Source organism: Sorex fumeus, unplaced genomic scaffold, assembly GCF_029834395.1.
Source record: "Sorex fumeus unplaced genomic scaffold, SorFum_2.1 ptg000063l, whole genome shotgun sequence".
Lineage (NCBI taxonomy): Eukaryota > Metazoa > Chordata > Mammalia > Eulipotyphla > Soricidae > Sorex > Sorex fumeus.
Genome location: NW_026606120.1, coordinates 37842284 through 37862127, shown reverse-complemented (window position 1 = coordinate 37862127; position 19844 = coordinate 37842284). Strand labels below are relative to the sequence as shown.

The following is a 19844-nucleotide window of genomic DNA, read 5'->3' as shown; positions in this document are numbered from 1 at the left end:
GCACACAGTAGGGGTCCACGGCTGCTTATTGCAACCGTGCCCGCAGCCGCGGGCTGGAGGGGGCCCGGTTCTCTTTGTCAGTGACGGGTTTTCTTTTCGTTGGTGATTTTCTGTTAATTTTTTCTTCTCTCTCTCTCTCCCCCTCATTAAGAACAGAACCCTACTGAAACCCTAGGTGACAAAAGGCATGCCTTCCGTTGCTCCATTTCACCCTCCACAGGACTCACTGGACTGGACTTCTATTTATAAATTGTATTAAGTTACTGATATATATATTTTTTGATTGACACCAAAAAATGACCTTAGCACACATGGCAGACCTGTGTGGTCCGAGGCCTGCTGCTGCTCTCCAGAGAGAGGGGACTTTTTGGTTGTCTGTGGTGATTCCTCTGTACAGATTGTAACTTTTTTTTTAATGTTCCCCTTCCCCTGTCACTTTAATATATGTTCGTGATAATTTGTAAGATATTTCCTTCTTTTGGTTGCGAAGCCCCTTCCGAACACATTCCTGTACAAAGTATTTTGCACTATTTAAAGAAAAACCCATATGGATGAAGTCAGGTCGTGCAATACAATGATACAATGGAGAGTCACAATGGTCATCCTTGTACCTGTAATGTAACTAATAATTTTAAATGTACTATTTTAAATATGTAAAATAAATTTTCACCATGAGCATGTTTTAATGAGGTTAAAGACTAGTTGACCCTTTTTCGCCCCATTTCACCATTCTGGGACTTTTAAACATGCAAACAAACAATTCAATTTTTTTTCCTGGATTTTAGGGGTCGGCTGAGTACCAGAGCAGTCTTCCCACACACACAAAGGATCCCCCTGTGGCCAAGGCACTAACACCAACCCTGCCCCGCCCTCCTAAATGCCCACTGTTGAGTGAGGGGAGGATCACCAGGGCTAGGCTTTGCAGTGGCATGGAAATGAGTGCCCTCCGCATGAATCTTCCCTGGCCGGAAACAACTTTGGAGGCTGCCTGGTGGGGTACCCCTAGAGCTGCACCTCCTCGGCCTTTCTCCCAGTGGTCAGAGGTGGAAGCTGCCTCAGGGACAGGCCTCACCCAACCCTCCTGGTACTACTAGCTGAACATGAAACCAAGAGTGGCTCCTAAGGCCATCAGCCTCATCTGATTCTAATGACTCTTGGTTTGGGTGCCCCTTAAGACCCCTGGGGAGGGATTGTGCACTTGTCTAGCACACTAGGCAGTGCACTTGTCTAGCACACAGCTGACCTAGGTTTGATCCCCAGCACCCTATATGGCCCCGTGTGGCCCAATATTAAACAAGAAAGGAAAGAAGAAACCCTGGAGATAACACCCCACAAGGCCTTACCAGGGCATAATGATTGGTGACCTAATTACCCCAGCACTCAGCCACCCCTCTCCCAGCATTTGTTCACACCTTCCAGGAAGAGAAGGCTCCAGGAACATCAGGCTGGGAAAAGAACAGGCATGACTGCAAATTGATCATTTGGGTTCCATGCCAGCTGCTCTTGCCTGGGGTGGTGGGCTGGAGCAGAGACTCCCTGACTGGGGGTGGGGATGGGGGTGGTGGTGGGGGGTGGAGGGCAGCATCTAACAGTGGGGAACTCTCACCACATGCTCCCCCAGGTAAGCCCACATCAACCCTGGGGGTCAGAGTTGGTTGTGATGCAAGCAGGATAAATGCCTCTGAAATCCTGCTTCCACGGCAGCCTTTGACCAGGAGAGAGAAGTGCCGCCAAACCATGATGGCGAGTTCTGGGAAGAAGATGCTGAACTTGAGTCTGTCCTGCCAACTGTGTGCTCTGAGTTTCCTTCTGCACATTGTTTGTGACATTTCTAGCTTCTCATCAAGCATTCTGACTGGCCCAGAGGGTGCAAAAAACACCAAAACACACTCGCCCCACATGCACTCACATGCAGTCACACCCTGTGCTGTCCACCCTGGCCTCAGAGCAGTGATTGGGGGTAAAGAGAGGAGGCAGATGCCCACAGAGTGAGCAGAGGGATGCTAAGGTTAGCTTCCTAGAGTGCCTCCCACTCAGCATGCAGTCAGAGCAAGGAGCTGGGGCGGGGGGGGGGGGGGGGGGGTGGTTTGGAGAGCCAGCCTGTTCTGCAGGTATGAGGGGTCTGACCAAGAGATGCCTTTCTCAGGAGCCCACTTGCTTTCCCCAGACAGTTGCAAATATGACAATACTTGTACTTCTCCTCCAAAGATTCATTGTTGGGTATATGTGTTAGTAACTGTTTTTTTGTTTTGTTTTGTTTTGTTTTGTTTTTGCGTACTCCTCCCTAGAACATTCTCCAACTCCTGACATCTGTGGAGTTTTGTGGCGCAGATGTGATATGTTTGGGGGTATCCTTCTGCCTCCTAAATTTCATATACTTCTCTCACCCTCATGAAGGCTCTTTTCGTGGGGCCCTGAAAGTAGAGGCCAAATGTGACACAAGGAGCTTGAGGGGAAACCAGCCTCACTGTTTCCAGACCACAGAAGTGTGACTTCCAAACACTGTTGCCACACCTGAAATTGATGACATCTCCGTAGGGTCCCAAATGTTGGTTGTCACTCGACTTTCAGTTTCTTCTTTGTCTATAAGTTTTGACCTGGAGAACTCAAGAGATCAGCCTTGAACAGCTCATTCCAGGCCAATGGAAAAGTAGCTCCCAAACTCTCCTGGTTAAAAAGAAATTAGGGCATTGGTCCCTCACCTCTATGTGAGTGGGTTTCCCTCAGCCTCTTTGTCCTAAACCATCCAGATTAATGAGTCAAGGTACACTGTTAAGTTAAATAACTGTGTGTATACTGAAGTGTTAGGAGTGACCACATAGGGAGAATGAGATGTGGGCCTTTGGATCAAATATTGCCCCAGGAAAGCACAAGTCGCTCCTTGAAAAATATACTTGCTTATCTCAGTTCACCACCCCAGCTCCCTGCCCCTTGATTCTCCTCTCCACTTCGAGGGATTCCTTAATCTTAGGTTCAGAACTTCCCTTGGTAGAGTTCAATTACCCATGCTTTCCTCAGATACTTCAAGCCAAACTTGTACATCTAGCAGAAGGGGTCAGAGTTCATCCTCTCTCACCTCCTACTAGAGGTGAGATCAATTCCCAGCCACCTTGGGAGCTGGTGTGCAGGTCTGGGGCCTCTGAGCCAGGGCCTGACTGGAACACCTCACCTACTGACCCACCCACGGCCTCACTCTGCCCTGACCTGCCATTTTGATTGGTGCATTTTTTGGTACAACAGGAAGTCATGTTCATGGCATACTCTACGCATGAGAAAGCGGGCGGAAGTGGAGAGCACGGGTAAAAATGAAGCCACAGGGCCTCGTAAACCCAAGGATATTCTGGGCAACAAAGTCTCTGTTAAAGTGAGTAAGGAATTCTTGGAGCTGTGTCCCACTCTCACCTATTCCCACCTGCAGCCTTCTTACAAGACATTTTGGGTGGATGGGAATTTTTTTTCCTAGTTTGGGAAAAAGAGGGGAAGTAGTTTAGTAGGATTTTGCATGCAAGATCAATTTATTTTATATTTTTTATTTCTCCTGGCAACTTCAATTCAAATAAGTAAGTATCTTTCTCTCTCTCTCTTTTTTTACCTTCCTCTTTACTTTTACCTGTACACTGTGCAGATGTTTTGTAGCAAAATTATCTGCAGCATTATTCTTTTAGAAATGCAAGATGCTTGTTCATCCTAATGCCCTCAAAGCCACCCATTCCGTATCCCAGATTGGAGGGATACAAGCAGGTTAAAGAGATTAGGGGTGTTTTCCAGACTCCCCAGCCCCATAAAGGCTGCGGGTGAGAGTTTAAGGGCCACTGTGTCTTTGGTCCAGTTTGATTTCTTTTCCCCAGAATTCAGACGACATCATTTTTAGGCCTGTGCATGGGGGTAGGGAAGGGAGGCACATGGGTGAAGCTCCCGTTATTGCTTTGTAATAATCCACCCATTACCCTGACCACACTGATTTTAAGCTTTGGTGGACCCCTGCAGCGATGCGATGTTTCCTGTGAGTGGGGCCCTCCAGACTGAGGGAATGGGATGTTTAATATTGTTGGAATGTGGGATCAGCTCCCTGGCACGTTTTTTTCCTCCTCCTGGGCAAAATAAGACAATTGATACAAACCTTGATGTCCTACTTGGGGAAAAGAAATTGTATTCTCTCCATTACTCTGAACCGGGCAAGCCCACCTCTCGGAAGGCGGTTTCAGTTCCGCGGCTCCCATGTTTCATGCGGTTGCTTCCATTGCTATTTCCCATGAGAGGAGCAGCTGCCCGGGCCTCAGCCTCCTCTCCCTAAAAGCAGCATGTGTGCCATGCTGACTGCCTGGGTGTCCTCTGCCCGGATCCCATTGCCCATGCTTCTCCAGCACTCCTCTCCTCTCGAGCCCACGCTGCTATGTTCTAACTGTGTTCTCTTTCTCCCCCTTCCTCATGCTGCCCACCAAGGAGACGAACAGTTCCGAGGAGTCAGAGTGCGATGATCTTGACCCTAATACTAGCATGGAGGTAGAAGCAGCTCTTGTCCTATTTCCTACGATGATTGTCTTTTGAAATGTGTACATGACCGTGACCTTGCTGACATGACCGGCTAGTCACAGAGAACACTGTGATGGAGGGGCACCTCTGGGTATTCCAGACACACACACACACACACACACACACACACACACACACACACACTCACCTTCACGCATGCATACATGCACTCACACCCCTCCATTCAGCTCAGTTTTGAGGAAGAACTCTGCCTAGCTATCTTTTTCAAAAAAAAGCATCTGGTTCTCTTGAATATTTGTTAAACGTTCTTAGGTGGTTTTGGTTCTAGGTTAAAAATATCCAGCTTCATGATTGGAAGCTTAGAACACTTCCCCCACCCGCACCCCCTCATGGAAAACAGCGCTATAAAGAGTAGTTGTTTTCTTGTTGAGGCAAGAATTCCTCCCTCTTTTTGATTTCTCCCTTTCCCTTTCCCTTGTCCCTCCTTTTTATTGCCATTGTCTGTTTCTTCAGCTGGGACCTATCCTTTCCCCAAGGCTCCACAAAATATACTCTGTGGATGAGCCAGCCCCTGGTCACTGTGTACTACTGGCTGATAGTGTAGGAGGTGTGATGGGAGCAACTGCAGACCCAGCCTTGGCCCTGCCCCGGTTCCGGGCAGCAGCTGTGCCTGCCTGGGAGGGGAGCAGCCATGAGAAGCCTCCTGCCTTCCAGAGCCTGAGTGACGGGAAGGCTGGAGCACTGTCCAGCGACCTTTCTCACACTCTCGGGTTGCAGGGTTGTGGGAATGGCACAGTACCTCCACCAGGAAGAGCATTCAGTCACCCCAACTCCTAGTCCTGCTCTGGGGTAGAGCAATAGGACTCTCCATGACTGACCATGATGAGCTATGAATGTACAGATCTGAAGAATTCAAGCAGGGAAGGAACTGGCTTTCTCTGCCCTCATGTCTTTTAGTATCAAATCAAATTGAAATGATTTATGCTTATCTGTGGTGCACATCACTTCTCTTGTAGTACCACCAAAAAGTTTAGAGATGTTTAACCCTTTCCATTGTATAGCCCTAAGCTTGTCACTTAACCAGGTGGACGTTTGTATTCTCACTTCACCCAGTCCCAAAGAAATCTACCACCCTATTCTGACAACCGCCACAAAACCCAAGAAAGGGAGGAAGGGGCAGCCCAAGAAGGGGCCATGAGCTGAACCAGGTTGGAGAGGTGTGGCAGGAGGTGGGCATCCTGGCAGGATAGAACTGGACCTGACCCCTCTGTGGGAGGGAATGGGGTCGGCTTTCATAGCTTGGATGTATTTAGAGAATAAGGAGGCCTGGCTGGCTTCCAGCTCAGCTTCCCTTGCATTTTATAGCTTAAGCACCAGTTCCCTGGGTCCAGGGCCATTGACTGGAAGGTGCCCAGAGGTACCTGTATCTGTGGGCCTAACTGTTATTACCATGTGTCAGAAGCCATCCTAGCCTTTGGAAGCTAGGCAGTAGTCAGCAGGTTCCATAGCAGCTTAGAGCATATGTGCTTTGATAGGCAGGAGAGGAAAGGACGACTTTCCCACATTGCTGCTTTAAGATAAGTGGGGAAGAGGCCTGAGAGAAAGTGCAGGGGTTAAAACTCTTCCTTTGCACATGGCCAATGCTGGTTTGATCTTCAGCACCATATATGGTCTGAACACCACCGGGTATGATCCAAACTCCAAAACTTAAAAAAAAAAGGAAAAAAAAGAGTAAGAAAAAAATGTATGTGTGTACAGAGGACTGTGAGGCCAAGTGCGAAACACAGTGGGAAGGCTAACATAGAATCATACAGTGCGCTTCACACTTCAGTTGGAAAGCCCATGTTTGTGTGTGTACACAAAGCACACAGCTTATCCAAGGCTGGTATGTTCTGGGTGAGATGAACGTCAGCCAGGCACCCTGGGGACAGAAGCACTCAATGTCACTGTGTCCATGATGGGCTATGCGTGTCCCAAACGTCTTCAAATATAGTCACTGAGGCAGAGAAGTCAATCGAGGAGCTCTCAGGGGCTGTGGGTGGAAGCTGCAAATGCACTGGGGACTTCAGCTTCTGTGGTAGGAGTCAGGCACCAGCAAGACCCCGGGATGCACTGCGTCTTACAGTCAGGTTTCAGTGGAGAGGCAGAAGCCATAGGAGTGCGCGTCTCGGCTCTGCTACCTGCGTCATTTCAGATTCAGAGAAGATTATGGAAATCCCTTTCCCCCTGGTGCCGGGAATTTCCTCCAAGGATAGGTAAGTTGGCTGTATCTCCAGGACACTGCAACAAAACGTGGTGCTGAACAGAGTGGCGCTTTCAAGGCCCGACTCAAGGCGTTTGCCAGGGGCCACCTCCTGAAGGCCTCTGACTGCTAAGTGGCTAGTTTAGGGCTTTGTGACAGGGCCAGTTCGGGCTGCCAGCCTCTTCTGAGCCTAACCACCATCCTAGGGGTGGGCAGCCTCTGCTCTCAGCCTCTGTGTCTGGACACCCAACTGGAATCCCAGCCCCATGCAGCCATGCCCCACCCCCCCATGCCTGACAGTGAATGGGTGCATTTCTCCTGCCTATGTACCAGTGATGTCATCCTGGCTGCTCTCGTGGTTGGTCTGAGGGGTTCCTTTAAGGATCAGCAGCTGGAACAGAGCCACCAGAGCTGGGCTGTGTCCTACTGTGCTGAGGGACATACATGAACACATCCTTGCAAGAAAAAAGTCAAGCACTGGACAGGCTAGAAATGAATTTCCCACAGCTTTCCAAGCACCCCTGCACTCCCAAGTCTGTACCCCTTTCCTCTCCCTGCAGAGAACCCCTTCTCTGAGGCAGCCCCTCCTCTTGCCTCTACCTCTGGAAGACACCCAGGTCTGTGATCCCCTTTTTGCTGCTGACCCATGGTCACCTCAGAATTGTTCTAGAACTGGCAAGGAACAGTGATCACTTTGCTTCTTTCCCTTAATTGACTAACTTTGGTGATCAGAATTGAAGGGTCATTATGATGAGAGGTGTTTTCACTTGGTGAGAAAAGAGGCTGGAAATCAAACGCTAACTGGTCCTGGGAACAAGTTGATTCTTTTTTTTTTTTTTTGGTATGGGGTTGAGGTGAGCCACACCTGGCTGTACTCAGGACTTACTCCTGGCTCTAAGCTCAGGAGTCACTCCTAATGTGCTCAGGGACCATGTGGGGTGCCGAAGAGCAAATCCAGGTCAGCCGTGTGCAAAGCAAACACTGTACCTACTGTACTATCGCTCCGCAACTCACTACAGTTTAGACTGTTGCTTGCCTTTTGCTAACCAAAGTACAGGTGTGGTGGTGAGCCTGGCACCCCATACCCACTGCCCAGCTTTCTCACCCCGCCTCTGCTCAGCGTCTGCCTTGAGCCCCATGCTGGAGCCAGGGCCAAGGATTGAGGCGATTCTGAGAAGCCTAGGTCCTTTCTGAGCAGTGCTGGATTCTTCGAGGAGTCAGGCGAGCAGGCGCCCACCTCCAAGGCCTGCTCGGAAAGTCTTCATCTCTGCCTTGCCCTCCCCCACAGCAGGCACTGCCTGCATCATCACGCCAGTCGGGACTGCTGGCTGACTCCCAGACCCGGGCCTCTGTCTGCCAGGAGAGGGATCCTTGGCCAAACTACAGTCAATTAATTAAATGTAACTTAGTGTTTTGGTTTTGGTTTTGAATCGATACCACCCTTGGCTGAGAAGGTTAGTCCTCCAGAGCAGGAGGCTGCCACAGCTCCAGAGACTCCATCCCTACCCCAGCTCCCCCCCGGGCCCGGCTGTGTGCCAGCCCCGGGTGGGGCTGCACTCAGCAGTCACCTCAGGTTGTGACCTTGTAGGATAGAGTTCTGAGAGGCAAAGGGAATAAAATGCTTGGAAATGTGTCTAACTGCGGAGGAAATTTCCAATTAGAGTAAGGATCACAGATATTCTAGCCCTCGGAGCCTGGAAACCTTCAGCTAACCCCATGCCCTTTACTTTGTCTATAGAGAACACGAAATTCACCATTTTAACCATTTTCAAGTGACATTTAATGCCACCTATTGTGCAGCCATAGCCATGAGTCATTTCAGACCATTTTCATTCTGAAACTGTGTACCTACTAAACGTTAATTCCACTTTAACTCTCTCTAAGAGAGAAAATGGAGACAGCAGGAATTTTAAGTCTGTACATGAAAAGTAAAGATTTTCCTGGTTTCCCCTGGCCAAACTCTCCTTCACCTTCCTGTTCCCCACCTGGGAGCACCCCATCTCCGGGTTGGTTGAAATCTACAGATCCCTAGGGGCCCAGGAGAAAATACAGTTTGTAGGGTACTTGCCTTCCACACGGTCAACCATGGTTTGATCCCCAGCACCACATCTGGTCCCCCCAGCCCCACCAGGAATGATCCCTGAGCATAGAGCCAGGAGTCAGCCCTGAGCACTGCCCAGCATTCCCACCCTCCCCCCACCCAAGAAAATAAATCTACAGATCCTTACAGGCTAGAGACCAACCTTCTAGTACCAATTTTTCTGTGTGAATTTGACATTCAAGTCTCCAGCTCAGCACAGAGGGCCACCATTCCTTCCCCTCTCAGGTTTCCAAGGCTGAAGTGTGACAGGTAGCAAACACACAAAGGTGCTGCCCACAGAAGAAACACAGACCGCCTGTCAGAAAGCCAGGTGTGAGGAAGCCACTGTTCCTCACGGGCACCATTGGCGGTGAGACTGGGAACAGTGCCTCCAACCTGGGCTCTCAGGGAGTGCACAGCCTCCAAGAAACAGCATCCATGTGCGCCATGCACAGCCGCTCCGACAGGCTGCAGCTCTAGTGCAAGAGGACTTTATCTTCTGATCTGCCTCTGCACCAGCCCTCACAGACGTGAAGTGAAGATTCTGCTCGTGCTCACGCACGTTGCTTCGTTGCTTCGCAGGAAACCAAGCAGCCACAGCTGCTCCTGAGACGGCACCCGAGTGTGCTCCCAGCCGAGGGAAGGTTGTGAACGACCCATGCTGAGCTGCCCTTCCCTCCCCCAGACCATCCAGCCCCAGCTCCCACATCTGAAGAACAAACCGCTGTGTCCACCTCAATGCTTTGGTTCCTCGTCCCCGACTTGGAACTTCCAAATAACTTCCAATAACACTGAAGAAGTTGCATCTCCCCACCCTCAACCGGTCAAGCATCTGTCTCCTGGCATTGCCAGTGTTTCCAGTAATGCCTGTTTTTGCATTTTATTTTTAATTTTTTTTTTTTGCTTTTTGGGTCACACCCGGCGATGTTCAGGGGTTACTCCTGGCTCATGCACTCAGGAATCGCTCCTGGCGGTGCTCAGGGGACCATATGGGATGCTGAGAATCGAACCTGTGTCAGCCATGTTGGCTGCGTGCAAGGCAAACGCCCTACCCGCTGTGCTATTGCTCCAGCCCCTTATTTTTAATTTTTTTAAAATGAAAGTCACTATTTGGAAAAGAAAAAATGAAGTATCCCATTTCTTTCTTTATATTTTTCTTTTACAGAATATTTCCTTTGTCACCTTTCTAATGGGTTTGGCTGGGGGGTTCACTGTTTGTGCCCACCCATGTTCTGACTCTATATGCAGATTGGTTCCTTTTGTTCTACTACAAGAGACACAGAGCCGTGGAGAGTGGCCCTTCCTCTGAGAAATGCAAGATCTACTATTGCATGTTCCTATCATCTGGCTTTCTGCTCCCAGCAACCCCTGTGAAGATGGGCTTTCTTCTCTGTCCTGTGAACACAGATTCAGAGAGGTCATATTCCACAATCAAAAGCACGTCATGGGCCAAAGAAATAGATACACAACAAGGGTAAGGCTCTTGCCTCGCATGTACCACCAAGACTGGTGACTGAGCTCAGAGCCAGGAGTGACTTCTGAGCACCTCCAGCATGGCCTCCAAAGCAAAAATAAAAAGAGCTTGTCTCCAGTGTTGGCATTACGGAGGCCAGCTCGAAGAAGGGCCAGGCTCAGGCCCCGCATGTTACATCACTTGTTGGGGAAGAATTTCCTCCTTGACAGGTTGTTTAATCCTTTGGCTGCTACCACAATTACTTGGCCTCACCCACACCCTCCTAGTGACTTAGGTGTCTGGCTATAGTAGTTGAAAAAGAAAGTCTATTCATGCAGGCTGGAAATGTCTGAAGATATTTCTTAGGCCCGCATGGGTACTCATCACACACTCACCTCTACCTGTCCTGTAGCACCTTCACCTGTGGCTGGAGGCCTCACCCAAGTTGTGCAGTAATGGGATGGTGAGGTGCTCTTGACCCAGGAGAAGCCACTCAGAGAGCCAGTTACAGGCAGAGCAAAGACCAGCACCTCCCTCCCCCACCTTCCCTGCCAGGCTCCCGTCAATGAGCAAGATGCAGTGAGGCCATAGAAAGTAGTCACATAAGGTTGGATCCCACTCTTGACAGAGGGAAGCAGACTTGATTAAATGTCTGTGTTCCCATGCAGAGCTTAAAGCTAGCTGTAACAGAAGAAGGAGTCTTTCATTTGTCCATCTGAGGCTTTGTAAACACCCACTCGGGCACTGACAATGGCAATATAGAATTTTCTCCATCCAAGACTATGTAAACACCCACTCGGGCACTGACAATGGTAATATGGAATTCTCTCCTTCCAAAGCTATGTAAACACCCACTCAGGTACTGGGAATGGTAAATAGAGAAGTCTCTCCGACCTATGTGACTCTGAACTGAATGCTCTCCTCCAGCGTTGGGACTGGGTGCTATTACCATTGCTCCCTTGTTGGAGCACAGGAAGTTAAGGAACTGTCCCTAAGGTGCATTCACGACCTCTCCCCAAAGTCTGTTCATGCCTGGGTCTTACACCCTGATCAGTTCTATTTGCCTGGACCAGGTTGTAGACACCAGCAGTCTGGGATAAGGGAGAAGGGTGAGAACAGATCCAAGCCCAACAAGCACACTGACCTCCCGACTGTAGCCTCTGGAAGTGGTAGAAGAGCTGACCCTGAGTTGGGAGCTGACCATGAAGGCCTTGGGAGCCTAGGTTGACCCGGTGGGCAGCAAGGAGCAGGAGAGGATTTGTGGAGAGTCATCGGGTTCATTCTGCACTTTGAGCGGGAGACGACCCTCTGCACAGAGCAGTAGCCACGGGGAGGCAGTTGCACGAGATCTCAGGGTGGAGGAGACTGATGGCAATTTGGGGGGAGGCATTTGGGGGGGAGGCAGGAATGAAAGCACTTAGTGTGGCTGTGGGGCCAGGTTGGGCCTTGGGGTAGGCATCCCGCAACACCCTACCACTCTCCTACATCCCCAGGACAAATCATAACTTGTGACTCCACAGACACTAGGACTCTCTTCACTCAGTTAAAAAAAAAATCTGTGGAACTGGGAGTATGTCAGGGCCAAGTTGTAAGAGGAGGAGGCCTCAAGCCATTCTCCCAGGAGGACTCATCGGGCCAAGCTTCGCATGTAGAGGCCCGAGTTCAGTACCTGCTAGTACTGGTTTCCTGAGCACCACCAGGAGTGACCCTCGAACAAAGAGCCAAGATTCAGCACCAAGCACCACAGTGTGGCTCCAAGTCAGAACACTACAACAAAAAAATTACCCAGTGATAAGAGCTTGGCTTCCAGATTGGAAATGAAATTTATCAAAAGAGAGGTGGGACAATGGATACTGTCACCTGTCCCTGTCCCAGGCCTGCCCCTGCGTCCTGAGAGCCAGACACTCTGAGACATCACAGCCTTGCTTTCTGTCCTAGTGTTTTGGAGGCCTAGGGATGAGCTTCTTTCATTGTTCTATTGACAGTTTTATTTCCTTTTTAAATATGATCACGATCACGACCATCCTGTTGTTCGTCAATTGCCTCGAGCTGGCCCCAGTAACGTCTCCTTCATCCTAGCCCTGAGATTTTTTTAAAAAGTGCCATATTCAAGGCTCTTTCAGGGTTAGGAGAATGAGATCCATCATTGTTACTGGTATTTGGCATATTTGGTACGCCACGGGGAGTTTTCCAGACTCTGCCCTGTGGGCAGGCTACATTCGATAGCCTGCCAGTTTGTCCAAAGTAGGAATGAGATAATAAGATGTCATAAAAAAGATGTCCTGATAAGATGTCGCGCGGCCACGAATTTGTTTTACATTTGAGAATTTTAAAGCAGTTTTGTTGCAATTGGGACAAACACAAAAGTCATAGTTGTAGAAAATGACTAAAAAGCAAATGATAACAAAGATAGCATGCCAAGTAGGAACTAATTTAAAAAGGTAGTTCTGCTATTCTTTGGTGCTGTGTTGCATTACAGATTTTTTAAATTGCAGCCAATTTTATATTCATTTAGAATTGTTCTATGATTGTTCTACGATTGTTAATTGTCTAGTTCAATTAATAACACGAAAGATTAAATTTTCAAGCCTACAGAATTATATCTACATTTAAAAAATTGTCTTTCTTTTATCTGTTTGGTTTATTGCCAAATCTCAGAAAAGGCATCCAAATTCTCATTCCTTCCTCCTCTAAAAGCAGGCTCACATAAAACAAACACGATGTGAATAGACGCAACATATAGGCATTTTGACTCCTTCCTGAGTTGGTTTAGAAATGTTGGCTTTTAGTTTATTTTAACCACTTTTTGTTTGTTTTCTTGTTTTGTTTTTTGGAGGGCCACACCCAGCAGTGCTCAGGTTTGACTCCTGACTCTGTGCTCAGGGTTGACTACTGGCTCTGTGCTTACGGCTCACCCCTGGCTCTGTTCTCAGGGCTCATTCCTGGCTCTGTGCTCAGGACTCACTCCTGGCTCTGTGCTCAGGGCTCACTCCTGGTGGGGCTCTGGGGAGCTTATGGTTCTAGGGATGGAGCAAAACCTTACCTACTATACTATCTCTTCAGTCCCCCTTTTAACCATTTAAAATTCAGTTTTCCTGATAGTTTTAACTGTTTGGTGATCATATTGGAGGATTTAGAAAACAAGGAGTAATTTCCTCCCGGAGTAAGTGGAACCTGGGTTTCTAGAGGAAGGAGGATCTTGACCTCACTCTCAGAATCAGAGTCCCAGACTCACGGTTTCCTGTCATGTCGGTGCCGGGTGCATTTTACCTCTGATTCGTGCTCATCGTTCGCTGCCCTGCCATGTGGAAGGAAAACCCAGGAGGAAGATCTGGATTTCTCTCTGGAAAGGAGCAAGTGGAGGCTGGCCCGTGCACCAGTGCCCAGCCTGCCTGCAGGGAACATGGCCCCATACTGCCCTCTGCCTGTCCAAGTGAAACCTGCATCCTAGGCCGTTGTGGGCCTCCGCCTTTCCCAGCCTCTTCCTGCAGTTTGGCCTACCAGAGCGAGATCTGTGCAGTTAAAACAAACACATTCATGGAAGATAGAGTGTAACCAGCTTAATGCTCACTGCCGCCTCAGGTTCCCACATCTCTTCTCTGCCCGTTCTCTGCACAGACTCCCAAACTGCTTCTCAAGATGGAAAAACAATCTCTCAAGAAGTGTGTGCAGATTGTAAGGATCCCTGCAGGGCCCTGGCTGAGGCCTCAGACATGACGCACACCAGCTGTGGTCTCTGCGCAAGGTGGCAGGAGAACTAGTTCTTAGTCTACTGGTTTGAATCAAAATATTTTCTCTTTTTGCTCTGTGCTAGAGGCCCTGCTGAGCAGCATGGAGAATGTCCGTGAAGCGAGGCCCAGGCTTACTCTCCTCAGAGCCTCGTGAGCCTGGTCCAGGCAGGGAAGAGGTCCTGAAAGAGGGCAGCGCAGGCCCAGAACCATGGAGGTGCCAGTCTTTGAATAAGCAGGGCCGAGGGAAATCACTGTGACCAGCCTCATACCCTGCTTGACCTATGAGAGACCAGAGCAAGTTGCCCTTTCTGGTTAGTGGGAATAAGAAAAGCCTCAAGTTCATAACAAGATTCTCCCAGTTCTGCACCCTCATGTTAGGGTCCCATTACAACGGTCATTGATTTAACGTTGTAGGATGTGATGCAGCAGGAGACATACTAGATCCTGAAACAGTGAGCCAGATACACTTTAGTCTTTAGTCCAAGGGAGTCTCAGATGTAAAAGTGCCCACCTTTACCTTTGTGAACTGGAGGAGCAAGGTCCTCCTCCAGCTCATGCTCTGATTTGCTTCAAAGTAGAGAGAAGGAGAAAGAAGGAGGCATCATCTCTGGGTATAAGCCTGAGTCAGCATTAGAAAAACAACAGAAGGGCCAGAGAGGGTAGGGATCTTGCCTTGATTGCAGCCAGTTCAGGTTCAATTCCTTGGCACCTCCTATGGTCCCCCAAACCCCACCAGGAGTGACTCCTGAGCGCAGAACCAGGAGTAAGCCCTGAGCACCACCAGGTGTGATACAAAAATAAAACCAGAGAGGAACCAACATGAATGTGGCCCTCACTGGGAGAGTTGAAAGAGGGCCAGGTTGAGAAGGGTTGGAGCGCAAGATTGGGGAGAGAAGAGGAGAAAATAGGTCTTGAACATTAGTAACAAAGTTTTACCAAGCTTTCCTCAAACCCTGGCTCTGAATCTAGTGGAAAGAGCCTTCACAAACTCTGTCACCCCTCACTCCCCCTCTCATATAGAAACAAGACGAAGTAACACCCACTGAACACTTGTTCCCAGGGTTGGAGGAATAAATAAAGGAGTTTGTGAGCTCCAAATCCAGAATTCATTGTCAGCAACTCCTAGGATGACTAGGGCAAAAAACCAATGACCAGTCCTTTCCCCAAGCCCCTTCCAGGTAGAGAACCAGCATCAGCCTTGTTGACAGTCTTACTCTCCAATAGCAGGAGGGAGGCTGAAGGTATGGTTCAGTGGTAGATCATTTGTCTTGCTGTGTGAGGCCCTACGTTCAATCCTAGCATTGCCAAAACAAAAAATAAATATTTGGTTGTTCCTGTTGTGTGTGAGTTTAACGTAGGCTTACGAAGTTGGGGTTGTGATGAGAAAGAAAAACAAATCAAGAAATTCCCTTATACTATAGTCAAAGCTTCAGCTCCAGTGCAGATGTATGAAATTCCTCTTGACAGAGCACAGCAAGCTGCCATTTGTCACTGTCTCCTCTCTGAACCTCTTGGTGTGCACCCACAGAGGGATCTCTGTGGCTTCCCATCAGGATGGGGCTTTCAAGCCATTGCTCCAGAAGGCCAGGGGTTCCCTCTTGTGTCCTTTCGATGGAGCAGGGGTTGAACAAGGTAGAGATGGATACAAGAGTCTTTCTCCTTCACTGAAGGCTGGTCATCGACCCCGGCCAGGTGCCATCCTTTAAGAATGTCATTTCATTTCATCTCCATGTCAGAATGACTTCATGAGAGTGACAAGCAGGCCAGCCTCACACCCAGCCCAGACCCCACCTCCTAGGTACAGGGCAGTCCAATAACTCCATCCAACAATTGTGCCCTTCCATCAACAGCCCCATCAGGTGGCCGTTCTTATTCCCAACTGATAATAAGCCCCAGCTGCTGAGAACAACTGAGTGCACAGGCCAGTGTCTGCCCCCTGCTCCACTGTCCCCAACCCCTCCCTCGGGTCACTGGAGCACATTGCTTTCCACATTTTCCCTGCTTCTGTATCTCATGGGTTTAAAACAGCTTCTGCCAACTGTGACTTGCAGTACACTCAGAAGTAATGAATAGCTTAGTCTGATTTCCAGATTCTTTTTTAGAAACCAGTCCCTCAGTTGTTGGGGCTACTAAAATGAGGTCAAATATTCGTTGCACAGGCAGGTAACAAATAAATGTGATGGCATTGACCCTGAGCCGGGGAGCTAAAGATAGCTAACAGTATGGGCTCTGTCCTTGAAAAGATTAAAGCTTAAGAGCCCTATCTCTGCCTCTTTTTCCCCTTGTAATAATACCTGCGTATGCTTACAGGGGAGAGAGCCAGGCTGGAGCACGTGCAAGCAGGAGGCCCCACATGACCCTCTGAGCACTGCAGGACTGTAATAGCCCACAAAACGAATACATTTTTTTAATGACAAAAGTACAGATGATACTTCAGATTATTTAGAAAACCCAAGTAATGAAAGAAAAAATATCACCCAAAATTCAGATGGCATTTTATAAATCCCGAGGTCAGAGGCCAGGTGTCAGCATGTCTATGTCCATCGAATGCTGTCCAGGACCAGAGCAGACCAGCAGACTAGGTGCTCTGTGACTTGGGGACACTCCCACCCCTGCCCCCTGTGGAAGCAACCATGAAGGCAGGGCATTTACCTCCCCCCTCTGGCTATAAAATGACAGATTCGGAAGGTGTCCCCCTGCACCTAAACCTGAAGGGGTGTCATGGGCTCCTGCGTAAACCTAACCTGATGGGTCACCCAGCATGCAACTGGCTGTTTATGTCCTTGTTCAGCCCAATCAACCTTTCCCCATACCCGCAAGAAGTGTGCAGAGGCCGCAGCTCTGCCAGGTACCCAGGCCCCCTCTCCCTCTGCTCTCAGGAAACCTTGGGGGCAGGATGATTTGGTGGTTTGTCGGAGGCCAGTTTCCTGGGGTCAGGGGAACTTGGAGTCTCCCCCTAGTCTGGCTACTCGTGGGTTTGCCTGAGGCAGCTCTCAACCCCGCTGCCTGCGCCCCTTTGACCCCATCGCAAAGCAGAGTCTTTGGACCTGAAGCCCAGGCCCAGAGAGGAAGCCGGGTGGTTCTGTGAGTGGCCTGGGAGGCAGCGTGACCCGCAGTAACAGGCCTGGATGCTCAGCCCCAGCATATGGCAGCTGCTTCATGGGAACTCTGGACAGTGGAACGGGCAGTGGTTTTGCCAAAGGGCACCCAGTGGAGGCAGTGCCTGTCTAGCTCCCCAGATAAGGACAGGATGCAGAGGGAGCGTGTGCTCACATGCAGCTGCAGGACCGGGCATGCCTCGTCCTGGGCAGTGAGGCCCATGGGCTTAGTGTGGCCCATGGGCTTAGTGTGGTTGATTTTGTTTGGGAGCCACACCCAGTGATCCTCAGCGACTACTTTTTGCCACACTTGGCAGTGCACAGAGGACCAGATGGCACTGGGGGTCAAATCTGGGGCCTCCTACACGCCAGAGCAGGTGCTTCAGCCCTTGGAGCTCTCTCCCCAGCCCTACTGATTTCATCAAGAAAGAGAGAAATTTGCAGGATAGGGATTGGAGAGAGAGTACAGCAGGTAGGGGTTTTTCTTGCACACAGCTGACCCAGGTTCGATCCCTTGCATCCCATATGGTCCCCTAAACACTGCCAGGAGTAGTTCCTGAGTGCAGAGACACGAGTAACCTCTGAGCATCACTGGTGTGGCAAAGAAAGAAAGGAAAGAAGAGAAAGAAGAGAGAGAGAGAAAGAAAGAAAGAAAGAAAGAAAGAAAGAAAGAGAAAGAAAGAAAGAAAGAAGAAGGAAGGAAGGAAGGAAGGAAGGAAATTGCAAGACAAAATTATTAGAAACAAGTCATTTTAACAGGCTACTAGCCCACTGGAATGAGCTCCTTACACAATTACTCATTGAATACTATGATTTTGCAGACATGATATGAGGCACTTGACGTGTGTGATTTTTACCTTGCCCTGCTTAATAACTCATTGCATTGGGTATTTCTAGTCCCGTCTGATAGATAGGGCAGGAGAGGGCTGGTGAGGAGATCCAATGAGTGCTGTAGAGTCGTGTCCAGCAGTGGCTGAGCCCCTCCTCTGAGTCAGAAGCCTGTGCTTTTCCACACTGTCAGGCTTTGGGACCTGGACTTGCATGATTCAAGGCAATCCAGGAAATGGGGATGGGGGACTCAGAGCAGCCCCTTTCCTGAGAAGAGGAGCCAGACTGCGTGGAAGGGTTCCCCTTCCATGGGGTCCTCAGCGTCAGGAGGGTGAGCTAATAGCTCAGTGTGGCTGTGTCCAGCAGAAAGTGGCCTAACAAGGCAGCTCACATCTCAGATCTCTCCCCTTTCTGGCAAAGGTCTGTTTCAGGCCCCAGTGCCTGGGGACAGAGTTGCTGCACAGACACCCAGGTTTTCTCCTTTCCCCTCACCCACTGCTGGAAAGAAGCATGCTTGCACAGAGAAGGGGACATATGTGGACAGAGCCCCTGGCTCCTCTGGTTACAACCACAGGGGCCCTTCTGACCTGGGTGTCAGGGACTCGGGTTTTGAAAGTGGGTAATGCTGGGAAGAACCATGGCCAAAGCTGCTTCAGAGCCTGCTCACAGGGAAGATGGGGTCCTGTGCCTGGCAGAGGAAAAGGCTGAGGCAGTGGGAAGCAGAAGGGCCAGCCATGGGCATCCTGCCTGGGCTGGGCCGACCCCAGGGAGTGTGAATCCTCACTGAGATTCACTAGGGAGTGAAATCCACTTCCTGGCGCAAGGGGAGAAGGTCATGCGTGGCTACCAGCAGCCAGGCTCTGAACCATACTTGCTTTCCTTTTGGTAGGGGGAATGCTCTTTTCTCTTTCCGTACCTTGAGATTTAAGCCATTCCCTCTTTCTTTGTGTTTTTCAGATCTTAAATCCCAATTTCATCCAAGAAGGTGAGTCAAAAGGTGACAAGTGAGGGTCTGGGGGTTGGCGAATGGGAGACAAGGCAGCACCAGGCCTTTAACTGTGGGTGGGCATCTGTGCCTGGACAGGGGATAGGGCGAAATTGACCGTTGCACAATGGGATGCAATCTTGGTGAGGAAAAAAGTATGTGCTTATAAGGCCTAACAGAGACCTAGAGCAGCTCTCTGGATCATGGTACGGGGGTTGCTTCTCTGTGCTTCCTAAGTTGTGTGTGATGGGGATGCATGGGTATTACTTATAAAGTGCTTCTCAAAGGTTCACAGGTGACCACAGCCTCGTGTTGAAGGTTCTGTGATCACTGCAGCCCAGGGTGGGCCTGGACATGTGGTGTTGCCCCATGGCCATGTGATGCTAAGTCTGTTCCGAAGGATGCAAATTTGCATTGCTTTGACCACAGTGGCCCCAGAGTTCCTTGTGCCCTTGGTGGATGTGACCTGCTTGCTCGGGGACACAGTGATGCTGCAGTGCAAAGTGTGTGGGCGCCCGAAGCCCACCATCACCTGGAAGGGCCCTGACCAGAACCTCCTCGACACTGACAACAGCTCAGCCACCTACGCCGTCTCCTCCTGGTAAGCCGGTGACCCTGTGCCAGCACCCCAACCCCCACACAGTCCCTGGGCCACAGCCGGCGCAGGTCTGCTGCGATTAGAGCAGGGTTTCTGGGAGCCTTTTCTAGAGCAAACTCCAGAAACGGCCCAGATCCAGGGGGAGAGCATCCAGCCACCCATGCTCACACATTAGAGACACACGATGTGTGCTCACACAGGAGTGAGGAGAGAGCGTCCAGCCACCCATGCTCACGCAACATAGAGACACACTGCGTGAGCTCACACGACAGTGTGTTCTCACAGCAGTGTCTTCACATACTCTCAGGACCCGGGAGATTGCTCAAGGGCTGGGC

General features: G+C 49.8%; 1 protein-coding gene across 17 annotated transcripts in view; it reads left to right on the top strand.

Annotated features, from left to right (window-relative positions):
* Positions 1-19844, top strand: part of KALRN (kalirin RhoGEF kinase) — a 792058-nt gene that overhangs the window by 747510 nt on the left and 24704 nt on the right. For 14 of the 17 annotated variants that reach the window (XM_056127408.1, XM_056127415.1, XM_056127407.1 and 11 more), the window contains 4 exons: positions 3241-3364; positions 4444-4503; positions 18884-18911; positions 19341-19512. In XM_056127408.1, coding sequence (XP_055983383.1) covers positions 3241-3364; positions 4444-4503; positions 18884-18911; positions 19341-19512 — 384 coding nt within the window. Of the gene's footprint in view, positions 1-151; positions 699-3240; positions 3365-4443; positions 4504-18883; positions 18912-19340; positions 19513-19844 lie in introns of those variants that run through there. The other 3 variants (XM_056127431.1, XM_056127417.1, XM_056127418.1) reach the window with 2 other exon arrangements.